The sequence below is a fragment of the Macaca mulatta genome, chromosome 11, assembly GCF_049350105.2.
Source record: "Macaca mulatta isolate MMU2019108-1 chromosome 11, T2T-MMU8v2.0, whole genome shotgun sequence".
NCBI lineage: Eukaryota > Metazoa > Chordata > Mammalia > Primates > Cercopithecidae > Macaca > Macaca mulatta.
In genome coordinates this window covers 65,091,814-65,104,701 of record NC_133416.1, presented here as the reverse complement: position 1 = coordinate 65,104,701, position 12,888 = coordinate 65,091,814, and the positions used below count along the sequence as shown (strand labels likewise).

Below are 12,888 nucleotides of genomic sequence, written 5' to 3'. Positions count from 1 at the left end.
ACCATCTCAGCCTCCCAAAGTCCTGGGATTATAGGCGTGAGCCACTGAACCCAGCCTACTCTGTGTCTTTTCACATCTTGATAGCTCATTTCTTTTTAGCACTGAATACATTCCACTGTCTGGATCTACCACAGTTTAATTATTCATTCACCTACTGAAGGGCATCTTGGTTGCTTCCAAGTTTTGGCAATTATAAATAATGCTGCTATAAATATCCATGTCCAGATTTGTGTGTAGATGTAAGTTTTCAGCTCATTTGGGTAAATACCAAGGAGCATGATTGCTGGATTGTTAGTAAGAATATGTTTAGTTTTGTAAGAAACTGCCCAACTGTCTTCCAAAGTGACTACACCATTTTGCATTCCCACCAGCAAAAAATGAGAGTTTTTCTTGCTCCACATCCTCACCCATATTTGGTATTTTCAATGTTTTAGATTTTGCCCATTCTAATAAGTGTGGCACTTCCTTGCTGTCTCTATCCTGCTGGTGTAGTGTGTAGTGATATCTCATTGTTTTTTTTGTTTTGTTTTGTTTTGTTTTGTTTTGTTTTTTCCTGGGGTAACTGGTTCTTTAGCAGGAGAGGAGCACTGGGGAGTATCTTCAGGGTGGCTGAACTTTGCAGCCTCTTTAATAATGCCCCCCTGTGCAGGTTGTCTCCTTTATCACCCCACCCCGATGCCCTGGTCTTCAAGAAATGGCAGCAGGCCCATCTTTCTGTAGGGTTCAGAGTTCTGTGAAGTAGAGCATTCCTTCCAGTGGGATCTTAGAATTCCTAGAGTTGCAGAATTTTACTGACTAGACCCAGGAGGTCTCAGGAGTCCAGACTTGCTTAAAGCTTGGCTGAAAATTCCAAGGGAGCTCATAACTCCGTGGGGCCCAGAGTTCCTGGCTTGGGAACATTGGGAGGCCTGGGATACAGTGGCTCAGCCTCAAGCAGAAAAGTGAACACAATGTCTCTATGGCTTGAAGGTGTATGAAATAATGTCACTACATCGGAGCAGCGCCTCTGCTTGCACACCTATGGGAGTCTGCAGCTGTGACACGTAGAAGTTGACCACATCCAGGTCGGTGGCTCCGAAGTGGGCGGCCACACGCACACCCTCGTGCAACGTGAAGCTCACCTGACGACCCACCATGGCCAGCAGGCTGCGGAGGTAACGCTCCCGAAGGGCGGCTCGGGCCCGCTGCTCCTGGAATTCCAGGGATTCTTGAGCTATGGGACACTCCTGGATTTCAGGAACCTCTGGCCTCAGGGGGGCTCTGCGTCCATCAGGGGCAAAGCCACGGCTGAAGCCATCAGGGCCCCGGGGCAGCCGGAGCACAGGTACAGGAATGGTCACTGGAGTTTGCATTGTCTTGGCGAGGTCCGCGGCTACTGGCGCCCCCGCTTCCGCCGGCGTCCCAGCTGCAGAGGCCCCCTCATTGTTTTAATTAGCAATTCCCCGATGACATATGATGTTGGCCATCTTCATACCCATTTATTTGCCATCTGTATATCTTCTTTAGTGAGGTGTCTGTTCAGGTTCAAGTGTCTGTTCAGAAAAATTTTTTAATCAAATTGTTTTCTTATTATTGAATTTTAAGAGTTCTTTGTTTACTTTGGATAATAGTCCATTTTCAGATATGTCTTTTGCAAATATTTTCTTCCAGTATGTGGCTTGTCTTCTCATTATCTTGATCTCCTTGGTTTTTCTAGACCTAAAGATCATACCATAGTAGTAAATATACTTCTCACTTCTCTTTACAACTGCAATTATTTTATTTGTTTATAGCTTAAGTTTTTCAAAAGGATTGTATATTTGTGTAATTTAACAAGAAGCTATTATGTATTTTGAAATAGATAAAATAATATGCCCATCAGATAATTACTTTCATTACATTTTATGATGTGGCAAATATTAGTATATTTGAGATGCCAATAATTGCCTGCCTGCCCACATCTTCTAAAAGAACTTGTTTTGTGCACAGATTTTCTTTCCCTAAAGGATAATTTAGACAAATGTGGTGGCTCAGACCTGTAATTCCAGCACTTTGACAGGCGAATCACTTTGAGCTGCTCAGGAGTTCGAGACTAGCCTGGGCAACTGGTGAAACCCCATCTCTACAAATACTACAAAAAACAGCAGGGCATGGTGGTTCACGTCTTTAGTCCCAAATACGCAGGAGGCTGAGGCTGAAGAATCGCTTGAGCCCAGGAAGCAGAGGTTACAGTGAGCTGAGATCATGCCACTGCACCCCAGCCTAGGCAACAGAGCAGACCCTGTCTCAAAAAAAAAAAGATAATTTACTAGACCAAATAACCATTTATCATCACCATGACTGATCAGGCCAGGGAGTGCAACACTGCATTCAATACCATTCTCTCATTTTCCTTTTCCATCCTAATAGAAAAATTCCTTTATCTTAGCCAAATGTATTATGACAGGCTGAGCACCTTCTCAGCCTAAGAGGATGAACCTTAATTAGTCCAAGTCAGCCACAATAGTTGTCATTTACCTTGCTTAATCTGCCAATGAGATATAAGGGGAAGTTTGTTGGAGGCCTTCTGGGAACATTTTTCCCTGCCCTAAAAATGGAACACATAGGAACAGAAAACCAAACACCGTATGTTCTCACTCATAAGTGGGAGTTGAACATTGAGAACACATGGACACAGAGAGGGGAACAACACACACCAGGGCCTGTTGCAGGGTGAGGGGTGAGGGGAGAGAACTTAGAAAATGGGTCAATAGGTGCAGCAAACCACCATGGCACACGTATGTATACTTATGTAACAAACTTGCACATTCTGCCGATGTATCCCGTTTTCTGTTTTTGTTTTTGTTTTTTTGAGAAATTTTTTTTTTAATGGAACACATGAGAAGGACAGTTCATTTTCTGTGTCCCAGTGTTGTGAACCCCTGTAATGCCTGAAGCTATAACAACCAACTTGAAATCATGAGAGACACCAGCCTCAGTGGAAAAGCCAACCTGTTGAGGATGGCAGAACAGAAAGATGGGAGACACCTGGGCCCGCAGGTAATGAGGTCACTGAGCACATGCCCTATCTCTAGATTACTATTATATATGATAATAAATGCTTAAACAACTTTGGATTGGGCTTTTTGTTACTTTTAGCCAAGAGCATCACAACTGATCAAATCAGATACCTAACTCAAGGGCAGCCAATCCCTAGGCCTGCCAGTTGGACACAGAAATATGCAAGGTGTCATCATTCACACTAATGCCAAAGCATGGAGCTGAGGCCCACACATTTCTGCTTAAATCCAGAGCCACTCTCCAGCTCTCGTCTGTTGATGCCTAATCCCAGTATGTCTCCTATTTGTCGAGTGCCAGGAAAATTGGTCCCCCTTAGTGCAATTATCACCTTTTGTTTGAACTAGCTTGAGTGGCTTATAACCAAATGAGTTTGATTAGAGCAATCTGGAAAAGTTAGTACCTCGGGAAATAACCTGATTTCTTTAAAAGAGAGATGAAGCTTGTCACCTTTAGCCTACAAGACATAATAGATGCATTATGCTGCATTTTGCTTTTTCAGCTACCCCTATTACAAATTAAGGAACTAAAGACAGTCCATTTGACGGGCAAATATGGAATCTGGCCTAAAAACTTCACAGAAAATTTTATAGTATATTTTATATACTATGTTTTATATACTTTTCAGGAAGATATTTTAGTACATATGTGAATTATAGGTATTTATTTTAGTTTGTTTTTGCTGAACCTTTTGAGGCTTATTACAGAGATTATGACTCTTCTCTCCTAAGCACATCTGCATGTATGTACTTAGGAGAATATGAGAAACCAGCCTCAGTGGAAAAGCCAACCTGCTGATGATGGCACAGAAGAAAGATGGGAGACACCTGGACCCCCAGGTAATGAGGTCACTGAGGATATGCCTTATCTCTAGATTATTGTTACATATGATAATAAATGCTTAAACAACTTTGGAAGTTGTTTAATATACATTCCATCTTCAAATTTCAATATTATCAATATTGAAATATTGATAATAAAATACCAATATTATCCTTTATAGAAATGTTTTTTTACAATCTAGAATCACATATTTCATGTAGTTGTCATGTCTCTTCAGTCTCTTTTTTTTTTTTTGAGACAGAGTCTCGCTCTGTCGCTCAGGCTGGAGTGCAGTGGTGAGATCTTGGCTCACTGCAAGCTCTGCCTCCCAGGTTCACACCATTCTCCTGCCTCAGCCTCCCGAGTAGCTGGGACTACAGGCGCCCACCACCACGCCTGGCTAATTTTTTGTATTTTTTTTAGTAGAGACAGGGTTTCACCGTGTTAGCCAGGATGGTCTTGATCTCCTGACCTCGTGATCCACCCACCTCGACCTCCCAAAGTGCTGGGATTACAGGCATGAGCCACCGCGCCCGGCCTCTTCAGTCTCTTTTAATCTGGAACAGTTCTTGGCCTTGCTTTGTCTTTCATGACAGTGATGTTTTTGAAGAATACAGGCCCATTGTTTTATCCCCATTGTTTCCCTGTGATTCAATTAAAATTATACATTTTTGGCAGAGACACTACGTAAGCAATTTATGTTCATCACATCAGGACACACCTACAGTCAGTTTGTATTATTTGGGAGGATGTTGTTGACCTTGATTACTTGATTAAAGTGGTTTCCACTAGATTTGTCCTCCTTTTTTCTCCTTGTATTTAATAAATAATCTGTAGGAATATACTTTGGTACTGTGTAAATATCCTCTTCTCCAATAAATTTTCTACCAACTTCCAGCATCCACTGACAATTCTTTCCTGAATAAATTATTACTATGGTAATTGTTGCAGGTGTGACTTTCTAGGGCTAGTGGCGCAGGCTGTAAAGGAATTTACCAAGACAGTTGTAGGTAAAGAAAGTCAGATTAAGACATGACAATGCGTTGCAAGGATGCAACAGGCAGCACAGCAGAGAAGGAGCTCATGTGCAAAGCTCCTGCAAAGAGGCAAGGGCTGGAAGGAAGTTTTATAGGGCCATGCTGGAGGGGCCTACTTGCCGAACAGGTCATTGTGCCACAAGGTCGTTGTGCCCTTGGGTTGTTTGATAAGCCATCTCTCAGAACAATTGTTCACTGTTCTTCTCCACCTGGGGCCCCTTCCTTGCTTTTGCTACTTATCAGTACTCCACAGTAATTGCATAAATGGTGACTTTCTAACTCATCATTACTTCTACATTAGTTGACACCCTACTGTAAAGAGCCCTCCTTCTCCCTTCCCTATCTGCATTTGCTTGCTTGCTTGTTTTTTACTGTCAGTATGAATTCATGGATTCTATTTTATTCAGTGGGATGTAATCCATTAATGTCACTACTTATTTTTATGCTCAAATTATCCCAGGTTTGGCCAGGGAAAGCCCATCAGCTGGCTTCTGTGTCATTTTGACATAATTTCATGCATTTTTAGCACTTCTTTACTTTCTGGCCTAGCAAATTTTTCAGGCCCATGTTACATTTTCCCTCCTCTAGCCATGAAAACAGTCCCATCTTCAAGAAGCCCTGGTTCCTTGTAGCAGACAGTGATTTTTTGAAAACAAGATTTGGAAACCAAATCTCTTCATTGAAACTTGCTCTTTCAGCAAACATAGCTAGGATGTTGTTTTGTTTGTTTTAAAAAGAGGGGAAAAAAAAAAAAACATGAGTGTATGCCAATCCAGCACCACCACAAGGTTCTTCCTTACCTTTCCCCATTCCATATTGAATCTCCCTCCTCAAAGCAAGAACTCTGGCTCCCAACAATTATCAATGCAATTATTTGCTCAATACTATAATATACAAAAAATAGTTTCAGAATTGCTACACCTGTGCCACCACCAACAATAAAGCTATCAAGTAGAGCTCAAAATTTCTCACAGCTCTTTTGTTTTTAAACTCAGGATATATAGTCAAGATACTTTGTCCAAATGTTACTTGAGTAGGTTGGGTTTCTTTTTCCTTCTGTGTGATTCTCCATTTTTATGTACATTCAGTTTCTTTGTTTCTATTTGTATCCAATTTTAGGACTTCTTCCCCAAAATTGTTGATTATTTTATAAACACGTAAAGCATTAACATGATTCCAAAAGTCAAAATAATACACTAGTGGATATGGAGATGTGTCATTCTCTCTATATATTCCTCCCATTCTGTTCCCACTCTCCCCCTGCAAGTAACAAATTTCAGTCCTTTCTGCTTTGTCCTTCTAATATGTCTTTTTGTTAAAAGGAAGCAGATACATGTGCATTCTCTCCCCTTATTCCTTTTCTATGGTAGTGGCATACTATTATTCTCTTTTGCTCTTTGCTTTTTTCACTTAGCAGCAAAGCCTGAAAATCACTCCTTAAAAGCTGCCTAATATGCTATTATGTGTATGTAATGTAATATAATTTATTCACTCTGTATCCTTGTGTATACACATTTAGGTTATTTCCATTTCTCAATTACAAATAATACTGCATATAAAATCTTACACATGTGTCATTTTATATTGTTGAAGATGTTTCCTCAGGTTAAATTCTTAGAAGTGAGATAATTAAGGCTGAGCACAGTGGCTCATGCCTGAATTCCCAGCACGTTGGGAGGCTGAAGCAAGCAGATCACTTGAGTTCAGGAGTTCGAGACCAGCCTGGCCAACATGATGAAACTTGGTCCTACTGAAAATACAAAAATTAACCAGCCATGTTGGCGCATGACTGTAATCCCAGCTACTCAGGAGGCTGAGGCAGGAGAATGGCTTGAACCCTGGAGGCAGAGGTTGCAGTGAGCTGAGATCACACCACTGCACTCCAGCCTGGGCAACAGAGTAAGACTCCATCTCAAAAAGCAACCATAAAACAAGAAGATGACTGGATCAAATGGTAAACTTACATGTAGTTTTCATAGATGTTGCCAAACTATGGGGATTATGTCATTTTGCATTCAATACCAGCAATCTATGAGAATGCCTGCTTTTCCACAGCCTACCTGACAAAGGTCACAGTGTTGTGCTTTTGATTTGTTTGTTTGTTTGTTTTGAGACAGGGTCTTGCTCTGTTGCCCAAGCTGGAGTGCAGTGGTGCAATTATAGCTTGCTGCAGTGTCAACCTCCATGTCTCAAGTGATCCTCCCATCTCAGCACCCCCAAGTAGGTGGGACTACAGGTATAAGCTACCACACCTGAATGATTTTTAAAAAAAGAAATTTGTAGATACAGTGTCTTACTATGTTGCTGGCTGGTCTCAAACTGCTGGGCTCAAGCAATCCGTGTGCCTCAGCCTCCCAAAGCGTGAGACACTGCACCCGGCCCACAGTGAGTTTTTTTGTTGTTTCTTTGTTTGTTTGTTTCTTTTTTGAGACAGAGTCTCGCTCTGTCACCCAGGCTGGAGTGCAGTGGTGCAATCTCAGCTCACTGCAACCTCGGCCTCCCGGGTTCAAGCGATTCTCTTGCTTCAGCCTCCAGAGTAGCTGGGGTTACAGGCACCGGCCACCACACCCAGCTAATTTTTGTATTTTTACTAGAGACGGGGTTTTGCCATATTAGCCAGGCTGGTCTCAAACTCCCAACCTCTTGTGATCTGCCCGCGTCGGCTTCCCAAATTGCTGGGATTACAGGCATACGCCACTGTGCCTGGTCACAGTGTTTTTTAAACTACTGGTAACACTCATTTAAAAAAAAAAAAATACAGCTGGAATCATCATGTCTATCTATGTATCCTAAAATTGATGCATTTTCCAAAAGAATTCTAGGTAAAAGTCTGTGGAATCATGAGCAGCTTGCATCCATGAGTCTACATTACGTGGCTTTAGAACCATGTTGATTCTCTATTTGGATTTTTTTCCTTCTTTTTTTTTTTTTTTCCAGCTATACTTTGAAACAGTATGGGACCTAGAAGAAGGCAAGCACCCAGCCCCTATCATGTAGTCAGTCTGGCTGCCATCCCAGCAGCAGGATATAGTGAAAATATTATGCCCTGGGGATAACCACCCAAATAGATACCCACAAACCCCTTATGCTTGTCAGTGTCTTGAGACTGGTATTGCATTGTGTTTGTCTTTCTTGCAAAATGTGTCTGTTTTATTCACATATTTTCATCATGTAAAAAAAAAATTTCACTGTTTTGAAACTCTGGCACCAAGGAACAGAGAAAAATGGATGTGAAACTAAACATTATGGATGTGAAACTAAACATTATCAAGAACTATGTGCCAGGAGAAGACAGCTAACATCAAAGGTTGCTTGGATCTGACTGAATGCACATTGCAAATCTCAAGAAGCTCAAAGCTCTTGAGTGGCTGGAGTGGGCACATGCCTTTAACCCTCATTTTGTTCTTACCATCCTCAGACTCCCACACAGGAAAAGGCCCATCTGTCAATGTGCAATATTGTAGAATCAGCCTGGAGCCACAACTCCTCTTTAAGGGAGTCAAGCACCTCACTCATGTCTTCTTCCTCAAAGTCCGCCTGCCTAGCTGGCCTTCAAGCCATCAACCTGTGGAGGGTGGAGGAAACCACCCCCACTAACTACAACCCTGCATCCAACAGCTTTCCTTGCTTATGCCCCACCTCGACTTCCTTTCCTTGCTCTTTCTTTCTTGCCCTGCACTTCTCCTACTCTTGGTCACTTCACCAATTACCCCGTTAGTACTTCAATAAGCCCATCTGGGTCCTCTCCTTCCCCAGCCTGATGGAGGCTGCATAGTATACTGGAAATAGCACAGGCTTTGGATAAAAATAGTAAGTTTGACTTTTGGCTCTGCTTTGATGAGTTTTCTTTGATGAGTTTTATGAGCTTGGTCATGTTATATAGCCCCTCTAAGTCTGTCTTCATCTGTTAAATAGGGGTAATAAGATTTACCTTGCAGGAATGAAATAATGTATTTCGCACAACTTGAATGGAGCTAGAGGTCATTATTCTAAGTGAAGTAACTCAGGAATGGACACCCTAATATCATAGGTTCTCATAAGCGGGAGCTAGGGTGTGGAGATGCAAAGGCATAAGAAAATTCGTGGGTGACTGAGTGTGGTGGCGCACGCTTGTAATCCCAGCACTTTGGGAAGCTGAGGTGGGCGGATCACAAGGTCAGGAGATCGAGACCATCTTGGCTAACACAGTGAAACCCCGTCTCTACTAAAAATACAAAAAAATTAGTTGGGCAAGGTGGCGGGTGCCTGTAGTCCCAGCTACTCGGGAGGCTGAGGCAGGAGAATGGCATGAACCTAGGAGGCAGAGCTTGCAGTGAGCTGAGATCACGCCACTGTATTCCAGCCTGGGTGACACAGAGAGACTCCGTCTCAAAAAAAAAAAAAAAAAAAAAAAAGAAAATTCCTGGGAAGACTTTGGGGACTTATGGGAGATTGGGAGGGGTGAGAGATAAAAGACTATACATTGGGTATGGTGTACAACAGCTCAAGTGATGGGTACACTAAAATCTCAGATATCACCACTAAAGAACTTACCCATATAACCGAAAACCATCTGTACCCCAAAAACAATTGAAATAAAAATTTAAAAAATTTAAAAGATCTTCCTTGCAGAGTTGTTGCAGGATTAATAAAGATGGTTTTAGTGTCTGACATATTAGTAGTGAAACAGGACAGTTCCCTGACCCACCTTGCAGGACATGTGACAGGGGTGTGGCTCATCTGTTCAGACACTGCCGCTGCTCAAACCCCTTACAGGATGGGAAGCACATAGATGCACAGGTTAAGGAGCCGGGGTGCTGGGCTCAGGCCCCATGGCAGCATCCAGGGTTGGGAGCCTGTGACTCTTGGAGCCCAACGGGCATGTGTTTCAGTGTGCACTTTTAGCCTTGCTAGTGTTAACCAGCTCAGTGGACTCTCTGCCTTTTTGCAAGGGCAGAGGGCCAGTGTGGCTGCTTTCTGTATCCTGAGCTCTTATCCAGTATCCCGGAAGTATCAGATCACATATGGACTTGAAGGATGAATGCAGGGGTTTTATTGAATGGTGGAGATGGCACTCAGAGGGATGGATGGGGAACTGAAAGGGGGATGGACTGGGAAGATGATCTTCCCCCGGAGTTTGGCCATCCAGCAGTCAGTCTCCTCTCCATTCGTCCCCAGCCGAACTCCTCTTGGCGTTCAGATGCTCCTTCTCTTCTCTCCTTCTCCATCATTCATCTGCTTATCTCCTTGTCAGCTTCTGGAGCCTGGGGTTTGGGGCTCCAGGTCTACCCCAGGATAGGAGGATGGCAGGCCAAAAGGCAAATTTTTGGGTGCAAAAACAGGAATGCCTGTTCTCATTTAGGGTGACAGGTATCTGGGCTTGAGGGTGGGACCTTTGCCAGGGAACTGCCCTCTTCTACCCAGTATTTCCCTGTCTCCTGTCGATATCATTAGCTCAGTAAGCAGTAACTGGTAGTGGTAGTGGTCATGGAAGGAGAGAAGGAACTTCAGGTTCCTATGCAAAAAAACACCACACAAGGAAGGCTGAAAGGTAACTTTATACTTTCTTTTTTTTTCCATCTTCTATTCTGTACTTCCTTACTTAAAAAATAAATGATTTGTAAAGCCTTTCCGATACTAGAATTCTGTTTTTAATGTCAAAAAATAAACATCCATATTAAAGGCCTATTATGTACAGAGAAATTCAAATACATTGCTTTAGGTCAACCTGCTTAAGTTAAAATCTGCTAAAAAATAATCTTTAGATTTTTGTTTTTTTCTTTCTTCACACACTATTGCCACTAGTCTCACTACAATCTCAGAAATCATCACTAAGTTACCACTCTGAGGCTATTTTCATATATATGTATATATTATATACACATACATATGTGTATATAATACACACTCACATATATACATATATATATATATGAAAATAGCCTCAGGGGCCAAAGTACTTATGTAGAGGAACACTTGTCATTTGCTGCTCCCTTTGATCACATACACAGTGACACTAGTGGCAATAGTGTGTGAAGAAAGAAAAAAAACAAAAATTCTACTAAGCTCATAAAATATGAATAATCATAACTGAGATGTGCTGTAAGTGCAGATTACGCACTAGATACCAAATATTTACTGTGAAAAAATGGAATCTACTTCACTGACCAGCCTGGCCAACATGATAAAACCCCATCTCTACTAAAATACAAAAATTAGCTGGGCATGGTGGCACACGCCTGTAATCCCAGCTACTGGGGAGGCTGAGGCACAAGAATCACTTGAACCCAGGAGGCAGAGGTTGCAGTGAGCCAAGATCGCGCCACTGCACTCCAGCCTGGGTGACAAGAGTGAGACTCCATCTCAAAAAAATAAATAAACAAATTTCTCTTGCTTATTTTTACTTTTCTTAACGTGGTTATTAGAATTACCTAAGGGGTTCACTTTATATTTCTACTGGACAGCACTGCTCTAAACAAATAGGAAATCTGGCCGGGCGCGGTGGCTCAAGCCTGTAATCCCAGCACTTTGGGAGGCCGAGACGGGCGGATCACGAGGTCAGAAGATCGAGACCATCCTGGTTAACACGGTGAAACCTCGTCTCTACTAAAAAAAATACAAAAAACTAGCCGGGCGAGGTGGCGGGCGCCTGTAGTCCCAGCTACTCGGGAGGCTGAGGCAGGAGAATGGCGTAAACCCGGGAGGCGGAGCTTGCAGTGAGCTGAGATCCGGCCACTGCACTCCAGCCTGGGCGACAGAGCAAGACTCTGTCTCAAAAAAAAAAAAAAAAAAAAAAAAAAAAAAAAAAAAAAAAAAACCAAATAGGAAATCTATATAACATCAATAATCCCCAAAACAGTTCTTGTCACAAACTTATAGTAAATTTAATTTACTAAAGAATACTATGTATGATTTCTTTTTCTCTACATACTCTTCAGGGGAATAAAATCAATACCCTTCTTAGTAATTTTTACATTTTAATTTTTCAGAGTGATTCTCAAATCAGTAGATATCAGTAGCTATCTCATAAAGACTGGCTGTTCTACTCAACAGTGTGGTCTCATTCCAAGGAGTCCATCAGGAAAAGATCAGGCTGAGATGGTTGCTTTTCAGCTTCAGTGTCTAGAAATTCATTTTATTAAAATTGAATCTGTTCATTGCAACCCAGCTAAGTGTTCTCCTGGGTACTATGAGAGTCTTTGGTGGGAGAGAACAATGCTATCCCTAGGAAGCCTCATTTCACCCGCTTGTCTCTTCTGAACATACCTTTTGCCTTTTTAACATCTGCAAACATTTTTACCCTGGGTCCATGAGGTGTGCTCTGGTGAATTCATGAACCTCTCAAAGCTGTATTCAAAGTTTTGTGTGCATGTGAATTTTTCTAGATAGAAGATCCCCGGCTTTCACCAGGTTCTCAAAGGGGCCTATGACACTCAAAGAGTGAAGGACCATGGATGTAAGGAATTAAGTAGTGCTCTACCTTTTGTATTAGTTTTCTATTGCTGCACAAAGTACCACAAATTTAGCAACTTGAAACAAATGTATTATCTTACAGTTCTATAGGTCAGAAGTCTGATGTGGTCTCATGGTCTCATCAGGCTAAATTTAAGGTTTCAGCAGGGTGGCTTTTCCTTCCTGAGGTTCTAAGGGAGAATCCGTTTCCCTGCTCCTTCTGGTTTCGGGCAGAATTCACCTCCTCGTGGTTGTCAGACTGAGGTCCCATGTCCTTGCTCACTGTAGTCGGCTGTCCCTGGCTTCTCGAGGCTGCCACGTTGCTGGCCCCTGGCCCCTTCCTCCGTCTTCAAAGCCAGACTGTAAGTACTTCTCACACTTCGAGTCTCTCCTGCCTCGTCTTCTGTCTCACCTCCCTAACTCATTCTTCTGCCTTTCTCTCCACTTTCAAAGGCTCTTACGATTCACATTACGACCATCTGGATAATCTAGGATAATCTCCCTATTTTCAGTTCATGATCTTAAATCCCTCTGCAAAGTCTCTCTTTTTTTTTTTTTTTTT

The 12,888-nt window shown here is 42.3% G+C and overlaps 1 protein-coding gene across 1 annotated transcript; it reads right to left on the bottom strand.

The window, feature by feature from the left end:
- Positions 1-526: 526 nt before the first annotated feature.
- On the bottom strand, positions 527-1,388 carry LOC716036 (gem (nuclear organelle) associated protein 7). Its single transcript, NM_001194715.2, is given in 1 exon segment — positions 527-1,388. A coding segment is annotated over 1 exon segment (396 nt). The 5' UTR covers positions 1,353-1,388; the 3' UTR covers positions 527-956.
- Positions 1,389-12,888: the final 11,500 nt, after the last annotated feature.